The 20492-nt window shown below is 38.5% G+C and overlaps 1 protein-coding gene across 1 annotated transcript in view; it reads right to left on the bottom strand.

Annotated features, from left to right (window-relative positions):
• Positions 1-10847, bottom strand: part of LOC117258763 (voltage-gated potassium channel subunit beta-2-like) — a 221063-nt gene extending 210216 nt beyond the window's left edge. The window contains exon 1 of the mRNA XM_078170444.1: positions 10755-10847. Within this exon, the coding sequence (XP_078026570.1) occupies positions 10755-10805 (51 nt within the window). The 5' untranslated portion in view covers positions 10806-10847. The remainder of the gene's footprint in view (positions 1-10754) is intronic.
• Positions 10848-20492: the final 9645 nt, after the last annotated feature.

The raw sequence follows: 20492 nt of genomic DNA, 5'->3' as shown, positions 1-20492 counted from the left end.
ATGCCTTCAGTGAGAATCTACAATGTAAATAGTCATGAAAATAAAGAAAACGCATTGAATGAGAAGGTGTGTCCAAACTTTTGGCCTGTACTGTATATATATATATATATATATATATACACCTTGTACCTTGTATGTGTTGAATGTTGGTGAGTCATTGACCAATGCCCTTGTCCGTACTAGTATGTTTTATAGATATACTTTGACCATTTTTATTTATTTTTAAGTTATTTTATTTTCTGTATGTATTGTATATGTACACACCCTGTGCCTTGGTATTATTTACTCATGTTTTTTTTTCTAATGTGAAAATTGAAATAAAAAAAAAACTAACTTACCGAGATTCGTCTCTCCTGTCAGCATCAAGGGTGTCGCTGGAAATATCAAAATTGTCTTCGTCATCTTTAATAGCGTTAGTTTCCGTCAAATTCTTGCGTTCACCGCCATCGCCACTGTCGTCCGCCATGATGCTAACATCAGGTGCTGTTGGCTGCGCTTTTTCCTTCCACGACCGCGGATTGGCCAACATGTCTTCTTTGAAGGCTTTTCCAGATCTAGTGAAAGCTCTTTTGAGCATGGTGACATAAAATGTTACAGAAACAAAAAAAAAACTTTTGCATGCACATGTCAGGTGGCTGTCGTTGGCAAGAGACAGGTCTGAATCGGTCTGTCTCTGCATGAAGAGTGATGCTGTGTTCAAGTATAACTTGGAGGTCACAGATTCCAACTTCCGAGTAGGAAAAATAAAATAGCAGCCCGACAATTCAGAGTTCCCAGTCAACAACTCTGGTATGTTTTCTAAACCCCCAGTTCGTCGTACGACGCAATTTCACCATGGCCACCCACATCATAAACGTTGAGAAAAGTGTGCATTTTATGAGTTTTTACAAAATTTAATGACCTCAACCTCTGACTTTGTTACTCGAACGCACCTAGGTCAGAGATGACGTATTTCCCACCTCCGACCAAAAGTGAACGCAGCAAGACCTGTACTTGGCCTATGAGCTGTGACCTCATGGTAAGGTAAGGTAAGGTAACTTTATTAGTACCTGAGGGTAGAGTTGGTTTGCAGTTAAGTTAGGTGTAAAAAACCATCGTGGCAGATACAAAAAGAATAAATAGAATAAAAAGGCTGTACAGTCAATAAATAAATTAAAGTTTAGTCCATAAAAGATTACTATGTTTTGTTTAACATTCTAATGGCCGTGGACACAAAGCTGTCCCAATATCGTTTAGTTTTGCAGACAGGCACTTTACATCTGCAACCTGATGGAAGGGGCTGAAATTCGCCGTATAGTGGGTGGGAGCCATCTTCTAGAATGGAACAAGCTAGCCTCTGTAACTGCTTGATGTATAAGGATTCGGGGTTCGGCTGCAGCTCTCCTATCAGCCTACTAGCCCACCTCACAATTTAGTTCAGGGAGTTCTTATGGCACACTTTTGGCGCAAACAGGAAGTCTGAATAGCTCAACAACAACAACAAAAAAAAAAGGGAAGTCTGCATAGCTCATTTGATGGAAAAATGCCGGGTTTAGCCACTGAACTGAGGGAGTTAATTGAAGGTTCTAGATCTAAAAGAAAACACCACTTGAAACTTATAAAATGGCTACAAAAAAGAAAGCTTCTCAAAAAGAAGATGAGATGCAACATGACTGCAGTCCTGGAGATTTCTATAAATGGTAGGTAACATTAGCCAATTTCTCTTGAATTTACTTAATCTGCACCAGATTACACCACAGTATTAATTAATTAGTTAATTAACTAGTTTATTTATTTATTTATACTTTATGTATTTACTGCCTTATCTGTAATAATATTAGGCCTACTATTTGTTGTTCTATCTATCTATCTATCTAGCTATCTATGTTTTACCCTTTATTGCTTTTATAAATCAGTCATGGTCAACATAATTTGGTGTGCATGACAATAAAATTACCAAAAAAAAAACCTTCAAGTTTAGGACAACTTTTTGCAGTGATGTCCATTATATTAACCATCTGTGAACTCCATACAGTCAACCACAGTGTGGAGTATGTCAATGCTGATACAGGCTGCCACACTCAACACATTGAGAGGGCCTGGAGGAGCTAAAGAGACCATCGGGAGACTCCAGGGGAATCTACTAAATGATCATATGATTATGATTGACTGGAATGAATGGCTGGGTAAAAAACACTATAATGGTCCACTGGGACGCCTGCTCCATGATACTGCAAAGCAATATAAATAGACAAATAAATGATGCCAAGAAGGCAACACATTGACATTGTAGAGTGTGTGATGTTGTTCATTGCTTTGTTGTTTATTGTTAATTCGTGGAAATAGGGGGTGAGTAGACAATGAAATATTTAATTTTAAAGTGCAATGTGCCAGAATATTGTACCATCAATTCATTTTAAAATTAAGTTGTCATTGTTGTGTTGTAATCCCACCATTCTTGTCTCCCACCATGTTTATCTGTGGTAGTGTTGCATGTTATTGACTCTGTTCATAAATGTGTTCAATATGATGATCAGACCCTATTCTTTTATCAATGCAAAATAATCACTCTTTTATAGATCACCAATTAAAGATTTAATGGAGTCAAATAAATGTCACTCGATGGTTTATAAACCAATTATTAACCATTTACAAAGTATTACAAACATCAGTTGCAACTTTACAATAACCATCTAAGTAATGTTTATAGATGGTTTATAAACCATATATTAACCATCTACAAATAAGAGGTTTTCTACAATGGTTATTGATGTTTTACAACCAATTTCTTTAAGGTATATAAATCATTTGGTAATCATTAACAAATACTTAATATAGTGTTAAAAATGTTATAATGAGTGTAACTATAAACTGTTAATAAATAGTCCATTAATAATTAATAAACATTATTAATTATAATTTCATTGTTTGTTAATGGTAAAGTAACTATTAACTTACATTAATAAACTATCTATTTACCATTTATAAATGGTCTATTTACCATTTATAAATGATCGTTATTGTAAAGTGTTATCAAATGTTTAGAATAATTACTAAGGACACTGACACAGCCCATCTTCAAGAAGATCTCCATAGCATGAGTAACTGGTGTGGTGAGTGGTTATTGAAATTAAATTCAGAAAAGTGTAAATTTTTACAGGCTGGGAAATCTAATGACAATAAAATTAATTATACTATTGGAGAACTGGTGGTCCAGCATGTGGATGAGGAAAAGGACATAGGTGTAGTGGTCGATAGTTCACTTGAATTCCACACACACATTTCAGAAAAAGGTAAAAAGGCAAACTCCATGCTGGCGATTATAAGAAGAACCTTTCAAAATTTATGTAGGGAAATATTTTCGCCATTATACAAATCCCTGGTGAGATCACATCTTGAATTTGCAAGCTCGGTCTGGAGTCCTTATAATTAAAATATATAGAAAAGATTGATAAGGTTCAGAGGAGAGCTACTAAATTAGTCCAGGTCTCAAAGATATGTCATATGAAGAGAGGTTAAGAAAATTGCAACTACCAACTTTAGTACACAGGAGACATAGAGGAGACATGATCGAGGTTTATAAGCTTGTACATGAAATATATGATACCACAGTTGAGCCTGTTGTAAACTTTTGGTATAGTCAGTATTAGTTAAGAGGGAACTCCCTAAAATTATTCCCAAACTTTTTCACACTTCGTGCTGTAAAGGCATGGAATGAGCTCCCAGAGGATGTGGTGAGGGCTCCTTCAGTTAACGCTTTAAAACACAGGCTGGATAGATTCTGGTCAACAGAGGCTGTTCTGTATGATTATAGAGCTGATTTGTGATTATGAACTAATGTGACTTAATTAAATGTATTTTGGTACTGTATTGTATGATTTTGTTTTGTGTGTGGAGTCTGGTTGAGAGGATTTATGTACTGTACCAGAAAATTTATTAAATTCATTAAATTTCATTAAAATACACATACATGACTGTATAGAGTGTGTGGGATTTTGAGAGATATATTGGCAGTATACTATGTAAGTATGTTTTCTTTAGTGTTCTCCTTACCTCAGCCGTTTATATCAACATAGGAGCAGGTCTAGGTTTATGAAGATTGCCATGTTGCACTCCCATGTTTCTACAGTAAGCCAGAACAGACAAATAAAACACTGGCTCAAACACTGTTAGCTGCCATAGTAAGAAGCCCAAATGCAGTGAGCAGCGCCGGAGTTACACTGATTTGTAACCTGAAACTGCATTATTTAGTATTTCTAGTGGTTTAAATCACTGGGTCTGTTTGTTTTGGAGAGGAAGAGACATTTGTGGATAATTTGCCTCCAAGTGAAAACCTCCTGAAGGTCTTAGCTTTATTTATTAGAGAATAAAGGTGACCACACATTAGCATTTGTTGGACTAGCTGCCCACAGCAACATGCCAAACTACACTGAAGTTACATGGATTTGTACTGTGAAACTGCATTAATTGGTGTTTTTATAGGTTTAAATCACAGAGTCTGTTTGTTTTGGAAAGAAAGAGACCTCTGTGGATAATTCAGCCCACGGTAAAAACCTCCTGAACATCTGGACTAGAAAAAGATGAGCACACATTAAAATGCAGTGGGTGAGCCACCCTTCTCAAAGATTCCGAACAGGGTTTGTAATGTGAAACTCCTTTATTCAGCGTTTTTAGCAATTTTAATTATTTGGTCCATTTGGTTTGGAGAGAAAGAGATCCCTGTGGATAATTCAGCTCCTGAGAAGAACCTCCTGAACAACAAACACTTGAGGAATTCTAGCTGGGAGAAGTTTTAGATGGTTGGAATCTGCAATTCACCGCTAGATGCCACCAAATCCCCCTAAATCTCAATATATATACTATTAAATCAAACATGGCCTTAACAGTTGTATCCAGATTTGGTGCGCATTTTCAGAAAGTATGTTTGAGCTAAGCTAAGCAGTCTTCGAATATTGTGCCAGTAGAGGGCGCTACAGATGCAAAAAGTTTATATCTCATAATCAGCTACAGGGATTCGTATGAAACTGGATTTGCACTACCTAGGGTCATGACTCAGTCTACATATTTTGTAATAATGGCTAAAAATGGGCATGATTTAGTACAATAAATCTAAATTTCTACACATTTCACATTCCAAACTTCAAAAAATCATAATAAATCACAAGTACATCCTTTATAGCTAAAATTTTTCAGCACATCCACTGAATTGCCTCACTGCAACCTATGATCAATTAAGAAGTCTGTCATTCTGTGTTTTTAAGAACACACACACAAACACACACAAAACACTTACCAACTATTTCTCTAAAAAATCTTAAATTAAATGCTACAAAAATTGACACAGACACAGTCTTTGGATACTAGATATCAAGTGTTTTATCGGTTTAATTGTGAGCCTGCATTCAATATCTTGTTGTAATTTGTACCTTATTCACACCTTCTTTTTCATCTAATTTTTTACCAAATGTCAACAAAATCATTTTAACAACAGTATTGGTGGTAAAAAATTATATGAATTTATCACCAAAACGTTGACAAAAAAAATAGTAACTTTGCGTGCAACGTCATTGCGTCAAGTTGTGACAAGGTGCATGTTAAACAATTTCCAACTGATGGCGCACTGAGTAAGTCACCTGCTCTGGGGATACAGAGGTTCAAATCCCCAGGTGGTCAACTGCATCAGCTGATTGATATTAAAAAAAAAACAACAAACAAACAGTTTTGATATCTCCTGAATTGAAAGTCTGATTTGTACTATATTTTCTGTGGGTTATCACTTCCAAGTTTATCAAAACCTAAAAAAACCTAAAAATGTTTTAATATTTAATTACATTTTCAAGAAATGGACCAATAAACATTAGAAGGGACATGTCTTCACACATAAATAGACCTAACTTCACAACTTTCAAGCCAATCATTACAAAACTTTCAGGACATTTCCACATATGTACTAGCAACATACCCTGAAAGTTCATTTAAATTGAACACTAGAAGATGCCACAAAAACTGCTCTTCCAATCATTTCAAAACCTGCAGGATATGTTAAATAATAATGTTGAACCAAGTGTTTACAATCATTCTGAAATCAGGTGATAGAGGGTGCTACAGCACAATTTCGATTTTTTTGAAATACATATTTTTGACATCTTCTCCCAAAGCGTTTGTCCAATGTGTACCAAATTTTCTGTCATTAATGGCCAAAGCTTATCAAAGATTATCAAGAGCTTTATATATCATTGTGTTTTAAAGGTATTAATCAACAAACCTTGTCATTGCCTTTAAAAATCCATGTTTACCTGGTTGGCTAAAAAACACTCCAGAACTGGATCAAAATCCATTCATGTCCCAGTCCAGTACTTACAAATGACTACAACTACATCATTAGGAAAGTAATTTCTACCGGTGGAATTGCAGCCAGACACAATAACATTCTAAATAATGATCAAACTAACCTGGCTGGTCATCTCTGGTTCCCTGGTACTGTGGGGAGTCTAGTGTCTGTCCAGCATGGGTGGCCTCAGTGGTTTGAGGGTCCAACACCTTGGATGTCCGTGAACAAATCCAACAAGCAACCTCAGGTGACTGTGTGGAGCAGTGCTATACCAGTGAGGTGCTTGCTACCAGTGAGTGCCGCAATGAAACAAAGCCATGGTCATCACCCAACAAGTAACAAATAGGTCCTGACTCAAACTCAGTGCTACACAGTGAAGAGACTTTAAGCCATGCTTAGCACATTTGGAATCCAACCTCAACAAAAACTGCTTGTCAAAGAAAACTTTATTTCTATTGCAGTATTATATTTGGCAGTATGGCTCTGTTCTGGGACCTCTCTGCCTTTCCTTGGGCCTACTCAGAAAGCCTAAGATGGAGAAAGCACACCTCACCGCCCGTCCACGCGCCCAGGTAGAAAGCCTAAGGCAAAGAGACCACACCTCTCTGCCCTTCCACATGCCTACATGGCAAGCCTTAAGGTTGAGAGCAAATCTCCCTTCCCTTCAATGTGACTACATGGAAAGCCTAAGGCATGGAGAGCAGCAGTAAAGACCCCCTGTGAACAGAACAACGCAAGCTTCAATGACAAACAAAAATGACACTGATAAGTCAGACAGCATGAAAAGGAGGAGCTGGGGTGGAGGTGGTTTGCAAAGCGGCTTGCAGAAGAAGCAGCAACAGTAGGCAGGCCAAGGCAATTTAAATAGGCCGCCCTGAAGAAGATTTGCTAATTGGTTGCACAAAAAGAATCATGCGATCTATCAGCTGACTCCCTTCCATCAATCATCTGATCCATCAGTTGCTTGGGATCAGCTTGAGATAAGCTAATGTAGCTGGGATGTGAGCTGAGCCTGACATCATGTCCTGCCTGAACAAATGCTATGCTTAAGTGATCACAAAAAAAGCCCAACCTAAAATTGCCCCGAAATCCATACATATGTACAAACTGGAGCTTGCAGCTTGTGAGTGAATTCAAATATCTTGAGGTGTTAATTGACTCTTTACTTTCAATTAAGTCACATGTTACAACAACTGTAAAAGTGTCTGGTTCAATTTTACACATTCTTGATGCATTAGAAATCATGTGTCTACCAGGGTTGGGTCGGTTCTCAGTAATACCAATTCGGTTCGGTACTCCGTCCGGACCACATACGTCATTTTACAGCCTGTGTGTCTGCCTCTTCGCCAAGCACACACTGATTGAGTAAGCTAAACCTGCAAATTCATTTGTAAGGAATATAAGAAACGTGTTACTGTCACTCTGTTGTCCTATGGTCGTTTTTTTATTTTAAATGAGTCAATTGCGCCCCCAAATGGCGAAAATCTGGTATTATCGACTGCCAAAATGTGTCAATACACAATGATTTTACCTTATTTTAATTACTTTATAACAAGCTGGTCACAGGCCAACCATAGTACATTGAAACCACTTGGATCACTTTACAAACAAGCACTCAGAATACTAGATTAAAAATCAAAGCACTTCCATCATTGCCCAATTGTAAAAAAAAAAAAAAAAAAAAAGTCATATTTTAAGTTCAGATGACCTGTGTTTGGTATGCAAAGTCACCCATGACTTCGCTCAACCACTTGTAGCCTATATCAGAAGAACAAACATTAATTGTGGCCCTAGGGGGTCCTTACGAGGAGATTGCACTATTCTGTTATGGAAAAGTGCCTTTAGCCAGTCAGCCTGGTCTGTCAGAAGTTCAAGAGAGTGGAATTCACATCAGCAAACTACACACTTCCAGATCTTTCAGTTACCTCTTAATACATACACATGACAGCACTAAACTGTTCTTTTGCTGCTGCTGGTGTCCTGCTTGGTGGCAATGTCATTCTATACAGTGGCATACAAATGTTTAGGCTCCACTGGTCACAATTTATTTTACTGTGAAAAGTTAAGTGAATAGAAGATAAACTGATCTCCAAAAAGCATGAAGTTAAAGTTGAAACAAGCAAGATTATAGTATTACTTTTTTTGCACAATTTTAGAGTGAAAAAAGGAAAGGAGCACCATGCAAACATTTGCGAAACCCGAGACATTTAAGCTCTCAGACAACTTTTACCAGGGTCTCAGACGTTAATTAGCTTGTTAGGGCTATGGCTTGTTCACAGTCATCTTAGGAAAGGCCAGATGATGCAAATTTCAAAGCTTTATAAATACTCGAACTTCTGAAACCTTATCCTGTCAATCAGCAGTCATGGGCTTCTCTAAACAGCTGCCTGGCACTCTGAAAACCGAAATAACTGATGCCCACAAAGCAGGATAAGACTATAAGATGATAGCAATTTGTTTTCAGGTAGCTGTCTCCTCAGTTCGTAATGTAATTAAGAAATAGCAGTTAACAAGAATTTTGGAGGTCAAGTTGAGGTCTGGAAGACCAAGAAAACTTTCTAAGAGAGCTGCTTGCAGGATTGTTAAAAAGGCAAATCAAAACCCCCGTTTGACTGCAAAAGACCTGCAGGAAGATTTGTCAGACTCTGGAGTGTTGGTGCACTGCTCTACTGTGCAGCGACACCTGTACAAATATGACTTTCATGAAAGAGTCATCAGAAGAAAACCTTTCCTGTGTCCTCACCGCAAAAGTCAGCTTAGACGTTTGCAACGGAACATCTAAACAAGCCTGTTGCTTTTTGGAAACAAGTCCTGTGAAGTGATGAAGTTAAAGTAGAACTTGCAATGATGCAATGAGCAAAGGTATGTTTGGAGAAAAAAATGATGGAGAATTTCATGAAAAGAACACCTATACAGCTGTTAAACCTACCTATAACAGCCAGGAATGCACAGATTTCTACATTGGAGAAACAAAACAACCACTCCACAAGCACATGGCACAGCACAGGGGAGCCAGCTCCTCAGGTCAAGACAGCTGTTACATCTAAAGGAGAAGGGACACTCTTTTGAGCACAGCAATGTGCACATCTTGGCCAGGGAAGAAAGATGGTTTGAAAGAGGAGTTAAAGAAGCCATCTATGTCAAGTTGGAATGACCATCATTAAACAGAGGGGGTGGCCTACAACACCACTTATCACCCACCTACAATGCAGTCTTGGGATCCCTTCCCAGACAACTTCACACCCATTCACCCCTGGTCCCACCTGACCCTAACGACTCACATGATGGCCAGTTGGGTCAACGACTCACATTGTGACCTTAAGGACCCTGAAACTAAGAGCTCACATGTGACCCCAACGACTCTGCAAGGGGTTAACATCCACACAGGGTTTAAAGCCTGCAATTCCATACCAGTCATTTAGAACTGAAGGTTTGAAACGCAAGGAAGTCCAGTTGCCTACGATATAGCACTTACGATTACCATGACCTGGATGACTGAGAATCTTCACCAACAACTTCCTGGATGTATTTTAGGAAGCTTTTTCTAACATCATGGTCAAAGGACAAAAGATGAAGAACAGTCTCTTGGCCAGTTCAGGCATTTTAATACCATGTGTTTTTATTAATCGCAAAGCCCCTCCTTTAATAAACTAAATTGAAACTAAAACTGAAAATTCCAAGGTGTTATGCCAGTCATCACAAAACTTGCAAGATATGACCACATAAGCACCTGAAACATCTTAAATGAATGATCGTCTGTCCACTTGCCATAAGACATGTTAGTTTTTTTTAATGCAGGTGCTGGAAACTTTTGCAGCTTTCTACTTTTAACAGCCCATGCTGGCTTGAACCCCAGAATTGTTGCTTATGGCTTTATTTATTTATTTATTATTAAATTGTAAATATGTTGTTGACAGGACAGAATCTCTGTTCAAAGTTAAAAGATGGTATCAAACAATTGTATTTGAATTGAACTATACTTCCTTTGTGTTGGTTCAACAATACTTCCATGATTTTATATTTTAATATCTACAATTACAGGCTTCAGTCTTTAGAAGAAAAAAAAGTAATTAGGGATTGATTAGTATTTCTCTAATCAATTTACAGCCCTAAAATCCACACATTATAATACAAAGCACAATCTCTGCTTTCTTCATTTATCTAACATGCAAGAGCTCACACATGAAAAACTCCCCGACCACTCAATAATTTAAGTCCCCCTTTCCACATCCTGATGACGAAAATGGAATATATCATCTTCTTTCATTGAGACTTAACAGAGGAACAGCTGTGTCTCAAGAAAAGGAACAAGAGAAAAGACATTTTAAAGATCCCCTTTAAACAGTTTCTTATAGTACTCCAGACAAGTGCAGCATATCCATGCAACATCAATAATTTTATCCCATTATCAATCAATCCATCCTAAATACTATTCAATACTCACCCGTGTGGTTGGCGTTCGGGTGATGTAGGGGTTCTGAACTACACTGCTCATGACAGAGCTTGGTAAGGGCCAGATAAAGCAGTATGTGTTTTACTCAGCCTAATGCCTAGCAGAACAGCTTCTGGATTGCTTTCAGAGTAGTTGGTGGAGTCAGTATGGCTTGCTACTCCCTCCTCCTTGGTCACACGGCACACAGAGAGTCCTATCAGCAACCCTGCCTGCACTGCGGAGGCCAGAAAATAATCTCTCAAGTAAATTATTTATCTTGGTACTAAAACTAGTATCTGCACTAAAAGCTTGTGATTGACTGTAACAGCAGAGAGCATGCTAAAAGCCTGTCATCTTACTTGTTTCAACAGTGATGTATCCCTTTATGTGTAATTATTAAAAGGATAACCACTACTACTGCTGCTACTACTTCTACTAGTGAAGTACAATGTGTCTGTTAAGACAGAAGTCAATATTTACAGTGAGTTCATTTTTATTTTCATTTTGAAACCTTAGTTGCTTTTGCAATATCAATGTGTCAGTTGCATTGTGTTTGAATAACACAATGGTATATGGAATGTCACAAAAGAGGGCTGAGATGGAAAATTCAAGCAAGGTGAGGGTTCAGGAGAACTTTACTGAGGTTGACCTGTGCAGGACTGGCCTTAGATTTTTGGGGGCCCTAGGCAGGCTTTGGTGTGAGGGCCTGCTTATTTTATGTGTTGCCACTTCATATGGCACTAGACCAACTTGGTTATTGTAAATGTTAGGGGAGGGAAGCACCAGAGGACCTATGATACAATATTATCACAATACTTAGAGTCATAATACGATATTATTGCCATATGCTGAATATTGTGATATAGTATATTGCAATCTATTACCTTTTTTTCAACTGCAAATTATTTTCCCAAAGGAAAACTTTGTCAACATCAATTATACCTCATAATATTTTCAGTCTGTTCATCTGACTTCAATCATTTTTATTGCAGCAAAATGTGATACAAAGCAGACAGACTGACCCACACCGTTATAAAACCTGTCAGAAATGCTGCGTATACCTGACAAACTGAACTGTTGGCAAATTTAACACCCTTTGTCTGTTACAACCACAGTCTGCCATTCTTGTGCTGCATTTTGCAGGAGGTTTGCAAAGTTTGCTCTGGTGTGACTCTCGTGTATTGCTGTAGTTTGGAGAAGGTTTAGACAGCAGTCACCATTTCTCTGTAAGATAATGTGCCGTGAACTCCAGGCATCACAAGTTAATGCCACCCTTCCTGCTGTACTCAAAGATTCCTCAAAATTATTATGCTTAATTTCTCTGTAGAGCTTGGGTACGGCTTTGTTGGTGCAAAAAATGTTGAGAGACAGTCACATACCTGGGTTCCAATGTTTTTATGTAACAAAAGCTTTTGTTTTCAGCAACACTGTATGGACGCAGATCTTTGCACATGAAGTAGGTGATGGACTGTGTTATTTTCTTCGCTCTCTCAGAGTTGGATGGTAGGTTTGTTAAGCTAAGTGTGTCCAGTGTTGGTTGATTATGGGTAATCACGTTTTTAGCGTTAGCTTGGCCGCAGGGATGATTGGAAGGGGAGGCTGAACTTCCCCTAAAATTTCATAGAAGAAATGGTCAAAAATGCACTATTGAAGTTACATTAAAATAAGAATTTACATTGCATTATATGTGCATGAGCATGCGTTTAACATCATGACTATGGTGTTCAAACATCAGCTGCTTCTCACCAGTTTTCAAACGCGACCTCCCTGTCATACATTCTTATGTCAACAGGGTGGACATGGAGCCTCCAGGCATTCCTATGAGACAGCGCTGAGCAGGTTTTTTTCATGGGAGAGGATGCTCGGTGTATGCATGATGATTGGAGGAATTGTCTAAAAGGCTGAACCTCTTTGTGACTGACAGTGCTTCGCATTTTGAGCTCAGTCCCATCCGGATATTTGTGCGTGAAGTCTTCTGACAGAGTGCCGTCTGGAGCTCCTTATTTCCATAAGCGATATAGCTCATTTTCACCACAGTTCAGGTGTTTAAACCCATTTGAAAATCTTTGAGGTGTGTTTTGCTGTGGTTCTATGGCATGAGTGTGGTTGAAAAACGGCTTCAATTAAATGTTCCTTTTATAAGTTACTGCCTTGCTACAATATGACAAATTTTATGATGTAAACTTAAAGTGAGCTTCCCCTGTTTGAAAGACCAGCAGCCGCCACTGCTTGGCCGTCAGCAGCTAACGGCATCTCTGGATGGTTGAGTGTGAGGTGAGCCCTCATGTTCGTAGTGTTCCCAGAGTATTTTATTCTCATACAACACTGCTTGCAAATCACATGTGCCATATCCAAGTCCTCCTTTCCTTTTGTGTTAAAAAATCCAAAATAAGTGCAGATGTTTGATTTGAACACTGATGGCGCATTTCTGATTTCATTCTCTGGTGCCTCCATCTTTGTTTGATAAACTTCTTGCCAAATGCTGCTGACTGAGACCTCTGCTGACCTCACCAGGAAAAAACAACAACATCAGTACCATCTAGTGGACTGAAAAATCAATTGATTTTAATATTCTAGCAGCAAAAAATGTATTAAAATGTGTATATGCAAAAATGAATAATGTATGTAATACAAGATCGATACGTGGCATCCATGAATCGATACAATATTGCCACGCAAAAAATCTATGCGTATGGATTTTTTTCCCCCACCCCTGGTAAATATTAGTTTAAAAGCACATATGATGTACAATGTAAAGCCTAAAATGGGATCTATTAGCAGTAACCCTATATTGAAATAGAGTACAGAAAAAGCAATATTTGCCTTTAACCCCATGAATGGTCCTTCTTAGGCCCTTTTGCCTAATCTCATTAAAGCTTGATGCATGTTTTAGCATTAGGTTCTCACTGAAAGGGCTGAACCTAACCCGTCTTCATGTGTAAAATGTCCCAATGTAGAAAGATATGACCAAAAAGACATTATGCAGAGGGCAACCATATGGCAAAGAACACACTTATTGCAAATATCTAATAATATTGTGCAAAGTGTGGTGCAGTTATCAAATAAGAAAGACAAAAGAAGAACTGTTTGAATAAAATGTAAACATAAAAAAATGGAAAAAGGCAAAATCTGTAGTTACAGATTTGCTAGGGCTTCCTTTTACACATTTTCAAATATAAAATATTATTTATACTATTGCTTGGCTGGGAACTTGACTCGGACTCAGGCTTCTGGGTCATCCAGAGACCTCAGAGATGCTGTGGGTATTTCTCAGGAGAGACACGTTTTTTGGTTAGGAAAGAAAATATTTAATTACAAATGCACATGAGAATGAAATGTGAAAATGTGAAAAGTCTTTTGCGATTAGACCCCTTCAAGATGGTGAGCTATAAGGAGGGTGATGGATCCGTAGCCAATTAGGGAACCTCCCCCGGGGTCTAGACGCTGGTGGTGGTAGAGGAAGTGAGAGGAGATGAGGATTAGATGGATGGGTGCTGATGATCCGGATGAGTAGAGGTATGAGTCTTCAGATTTGTCTTTGACCTTGGATGTGACGGCTGGAGGTGAACGGGGTGGAGGAGGGGCAGCGATTCTGCTTAGAATGACAGCTGAAAGCAACAGAGGAGAGAACAGATTTAAAATCTAGTAGTGACAGCCTGATTGGCTGATGGAGGTCGTGGCTAATTACGATAGGACAGCTAGAAGAGTGCACGCCCGGAGGCAGCTGATTGGAGGAAGCAGTGGGAGTGAGAGAGGGAGAATTGTGAATGAATGAGCACGGAAAGGTCTTTCTGATTGAACTTACGCTGAGCTTCATGTCAGTGATTTCACTTGTTTGAGTATATGTGTTTGATGTCCTCTGATTATGAGGTAGTAACACTGGTATGTTGGTTCAACATTATGGCGGAGGATATTTTGATTGGTAGGCCTACACTTTTGATACTTGATGTCGCTGCATGCTTGCTTTATTTGCAGAAGCTTGATGGTGAAGGCACTGCAATATAATTGTCAACCATACACTCCATTTCATCATCAAAATATTTACACTTCTCAGGCAAAACTTTATAAAAATACTGTACAGTGCTGAGCAGGGAAATGTCTCAAGATCTATACTATGTACACCTTGCAGATGCTACACATTAATTAATTCATTCATTCATTAATTAACAAACCAATCTACCCCCAAACTACTAAGTAGACCTGTGTTTAGTTGCAGCAATCAGGCTAGGTGCGTTCTCCTCTCCTCTCCTCTCCTTCCCTTTGGTCTCCTCTTCTCAATTTGTTCTCCTCCTCATCTACTTCTCCTCTGTTTCTTCTTAAACAGTCACACGATAATTCTGAAAATTATATTCTAAATAACCTTTAAATAACAATGAAGCAGAATGAGTGGGTTAGCGAGGTATATTGAGCCTAAAGCCGGAGCTTTCAATGCCAATCCTTTTAATGTGTGTGTGTGTGTGTGTTGCATTAATTATGTCAAATGTTAGTGTTTCATTTACAGTGGATGTGCATTATGATGTGTTATTTAGTGTATTGTGTTGTGTAGTGTGAATGCATATTTTTTATTGTCACCATGTAACTGTGTAGACATCAGGAAGAATAGCTGCTGCAAGGCAAAAGCTAATGGGGATCTTATAAACAAACACCTATGATTTAATGTAACCTGCATGTCTTTGGACTTTGGGAGGAAACCAGAGGACCAGGAGAAAACCAACACTAACACAGGGAGAACATGCAAACTCCATGCGTGTGTGTGTGTGTGTGTGTGCGTATAAGAGGAAAAATGTACCATTGCTGCAGTCTTGTAATCCAGCTCTTGTAAACTGTACATCCACCACTAGAGTGCAGCACAGTACAGAGTGTGTGGGGCTGTGTGGCTTTCCAGCAGACAGCACTGAGCCAGAACAATGAAGTAGAGGTATCAACTCTGATTTTGCAGCTGCAAGGTTTTTGAAGTAGGAGATACTGGAGATATATATCAATATTTCTTTTCTGTTGTAGTCTGCCAGTTACACTCTCATTCGCTATGAAAAATTGTCAGACCTAAATGCAATTCTTGAGTATAATGTTTTAATGGTCCGGATTATTATCGGATAATTCGTAATTCATTCGTAATTCAAAAACCACCTGTTATTTGATTCAAAACAAAAAAAACAAGAGTACCCAAGAAAACTGTTTTTGGTGTCAGAATCAAATAACGAAAAACCAATCAACCCCGCCCGTTTTTGGATTTTGCCGGTTTGTTTTACCGTTATTCCTGTTTGGATTGAATATTGAACAGGTCTGCGGACATTCAGCCAGTTCGTTTTTACGTTTGAAACCAAAAACAGAAGTCACATGTTTTTTTTTCCTTTTTTTCATTTTAAACCATAAATGAAAAACAAAATCACGTGATCTATTCCTTTTTGTTTCCAAACGAAAAACCAGAAAACCAGTTTTGTTTTTGCAAATTCCTTTTTTCATTTCTCATTTGGGACAGACAGTAGCGTGGTGGGCAGACAGGAAGCGGAAATGAAGTGTAAAAACGTCTCCCGCTAAATTGTGACATTATTTTATGCATATGATATCGATTTTGTATCTTTACAGATACCATACAGATGCCCCCCATTCAATTTAATGCATAACTGATTTGAGTAAAGGCACGAGAGTTGGCAGTTACACCTAGAGTAAAGCTGCTGAAGACCAGCAAAATCACCGTCCCCGTCCGGACCAAAAATATGGAGCGTGGACTGGTAGCTGGAGAGGTGCCAGTTCACCTCCTGGGCACTGCCAAGGTGCCCCTGAGCAAGGCACCGAACCCCCCAACCGCTCAGAGCGCCTGTCATGGGCAGCCCACTCTGACATCTCTCCACTCAGTGCATGTATAGGTCCAGTTTGTGCGTGTGTGTGTTCGGACCTGTGTGTAATTGACAACAGAGTGAAAAATTGAATTTCCCCTCGGGGATTAATAAAGTATATAAAATTAAAAAAAAAAAATTAAATTAAAATTAAAATTAATTAAAAATTAAAATTTATTCTTTCAGGCAGGTAAATGTCACCTAAGCACCTTCAGATTTTATCAGTAGTCTACCCTTAATAGATGATTTGTTGATATGGTTTGTATTGTGCTTCGTGATATTGTTTGAGGGAACTGTTAACATAAGGTAACTGCATACGAGTGGATGCAACCGTCACTAATGCTAACGTAGTTCCTCAGGGATTTAAGCTGTTATTACTTTCATTTTGACAATCTAACCTGTGACAACACATTAGCTAAGGTTGTAAGGACTGTAACTGTTGGTAGCTGTTGTTGATTTTGTTTAAATATGCTGAATTGTAATTTTATGGGTTATTGTTTGTCGGACGATTGAGCTAAGCTAACTAACGCTAACGTCAGCTGTCACTTGTTGCCATAGGAAAGGTAAACATTCACATATGGGCTAATGGGATGTGGGAGTGCAGAATTAAGCTTCATTGTAAATATAGTTAAGATACACTGTAGGCCTATTTAACACAGGATGTGGGATTCTAGTAGGTAGTAAACTTTTAGAAAATAGCTTAATTTGTAATACCATTTAATTTATTGTAATCTTTGGGTTAGGCTATTGTATTCTATAAAATATACTAGTCATAAGAATTGGGACAGTGTACAATTTTTAACATAAAAGATGCACTGCACCAGAATGAGCTCAAAGCTAATTTACATCCGCAGTCCCCCACAATCAAAACATACAACAGCACAACAACAAACAATAGGCTACAAAGCAAAAAACACACAGAGCACACCATACAAAATACAAAGCTACACACATATACACACATGGGGCGGGAGGCTAATTATATTCTACAGTCATTGTTAGTTCCATACCGATCAGCTCATGAAAACCCAAATCTGCAGATTAAACAGAAAACTGCTTCTTTGCACTCTGTTCTATCAAGAAAAGTATCGATACTGCTGTGATGGTTGATTTTTCATTCTTGGTTGTGCAGGGAAATACATTTGGTTCTGAATGTGGTTCATAAATGGCGCATAAATTAGCGGGTGAACCCATAGCTGCGAGAACATGATTTCAGTTGGAGGTGCGGGAGTGCTGACTATTAAACACCCCCTCCACAAAAGATGTTTGAGTTTATTAAATACCTGCAGAGATGCAACCGCAGTAGAAATGATAAGTGCGTCTCCCCACTGAGAGAGACGCTGTGCGCATTTACGCACGAGACACAGCAGCCTAACTTCATTAATTAACCTATCTGGATCTAATGTATCAGGATCTAATGTTAATTAATGTTCTGTGTTCTTCTACACATCCAAAAGGTCACACACAGTTCAGGTTCATACAGTGAAATTGAGTAAAGCAGCGTCCTCCTGAATAATCCAGAGCTCTATCAGAGCTGCTAAATAAATACGTCAGAAGCTAAAAGTTTAATTTCATGTTTCATAATACGGATGGTTGGTTTAAATATCATAATATAAATGTCCTTTATGAAATTAAGACTGTGTACCGAGTTAGTATACTGTACAGGTCTGGCAGAAAATATAACAGTACTGCTAATTCTCAAACAGTTTCAGTTGGACTCTGCATCTCAACTGCTCACATGTGCCACCTGCTGGTTGTTGTTGCGCACTGCAGCTACTCCTGGATCAATTATTTCACCCCCTTCACTGTGGCTGCGGCATTGAAATGAGTAACATCTGTATGTGAAATGGTTAACAAAGGAAGACACAGGCTATTTCCACATATGTAATTAATTAGGCTATTAATTCACACTACGCAACTAAAAAATATATCACACATTTTTTGGATAAAATATATTTCATATGCATAGCATATGTAGGCCTATTTATTTATTTTAATAGATTCTGTGCTTGCATAATGTTGGGTGTTACATTTTTAATAGAATGGCCATTATACCCATAAATATCATATGTATATATATATATATGTATATACATATATATATATATATATATATATATATATATATATATATATATAAAGTCAAAATCCAAGAGAGTAGAATCATATATATATATATATATATATATGATTCTACCCTCTTGGATTTTATTTTGACGTTTTTACACTTCACTTCCGCTTCCTGTCTGCCCACCACGCTACTGTCTGTCCCAAATGAGAAATGAAAAAAGGAATTTGCAAAAAACAAAATTGGAGATGTCGTACCGAACAGATCAACATAATGCATTAACAGTAATCCGTATGACACAATGAGACAGAAAGAGAAACAGAGAGAGAGACAGAGACAGAGAGAGATGCAGAACAGATGGTAATGATAATAGCTTACAACAACATTATCAATCAATCAATCAATTTTATTTATAAAGCCCAATATCACAAATCACAATTTGCCTCACAGGGCTTTACAGCATACGACATCCCTCTGTCCTTATGACCCTCACAGCTGATCAGGAAAAACTTCCCAAAAATCCCTTTAACAGGGAAAAAACGGGAGAAACCTCAGGAAGAGCAACTGAGGAGGGATCCCTCTTTCAGGACGGACAGACATGCAATAGATGTCGTACAGAACAGATTAGCATAATAAATTAACAGTAATCCGTATGACACAATAAGACAGAAAGAGAGAGAGAGACAGACAGACAGACAGAAGAGCAACTGAGGAGGGATCCCTCTTTCAGGACGGACAGACATCCAATAGATGTCGTACAGAAGAGATTAGCATAATAAATTAACAGTAATCCGTATGACACAATGAGACAGAAAGAGACAGAGAGAGAGAGAGACAGAGAGACAGACAGAGACAGAGACAGAGAAAGATGCAGGACAGATGGTAATAACAGTAGCTTACAACAACATTAATGAAAGTAATAATATTACAATTATAGTTCTGGCTACTGTGATACAATATGTTGAATGTATATATTAATGTCTGATAGTATACATATGTGACAATAGTCATATGTGTATAATAACAGTAGAAGTATGACTAATGATAACAGCAGCAGCAGGAGGCATCTGGCAGGACCACGGCAGCAGCACAACCACACATGTCACGCTGTCCAGGCACCGCTGCAATATGAGTTAACCTGAGAGACAGTGGAGCACAAAGGCTCCGGAGAAGAAGCCGAGTTAGTGACATCCAGAATGGCCAAGTTAGCAAGATGCAGTAATAGAATACGAGAGAGAGAGAGAGAGAGAGAGAGAGAGAAGGAGAGAAGGTGCCCGGTGTATTATAGGGGGTCCTCCGGCAGACTAGGCCTAAGTCAGCCTAACTAGGGGCTGGTACAGGGCAAGCCTGAGCCAGCCCTAACTATAAGCTTTATCAAAGAGGAAAGTCTTAAGTCTAGTCTTAAATGTGGAGACGGTGTCTGCCTCCCGGACCGTAACAGGAAGATGATTCCACAGGAGAGGAGCCTGATAGCTGAAGGCTCTGGCTCCTGATCTACTTTTGGAGACTTTAGGGACCACGAGTAACCCTGCGTTCTCAGAGCGCAGTGTTCTGGTGGGATAATATGGCACTATGAGCTCTCTAAGATATGACGGAGCTTGACCATTTAGAGCTTTATAAGTTAACAGTAGAATTTTAAATTCAGTTCTGGATTTTACAGGGAGCCAGTGCAGAGAAGCTTAAACAGGAGAAATATGATCTTGTTTCTTAGTTCCTGTTAGTACACGTGCTGCTGTATTCTGAATTAGCTGGAGAGTTTTTAAGGACTTACTAGAGCTACCTGATAATAGAGAGTTACAGTAATCCAGCCTTGAGGTAACAAAAGCGTGGACCAATTTTTCTGCA

This window comes from Epinephelus lanceolatus, chromosome 8 (genome assembly GCF_041903045.1).
Source record: "Epinephelus lanceolatus isolate andai-2023 chromosome 8, ASM4190304v1, whole genome shotgun sequence".
NCBI classification, from domain to species: Eukaryota; Metazoa; Chordata; class Actinopteri; order Perciformes; family Serranidae; genus Epinephelus; species Epinephelus lanceolatus.
This window is presented reverse-complemented; position numbering and strand designations above follow the sequence as displayed.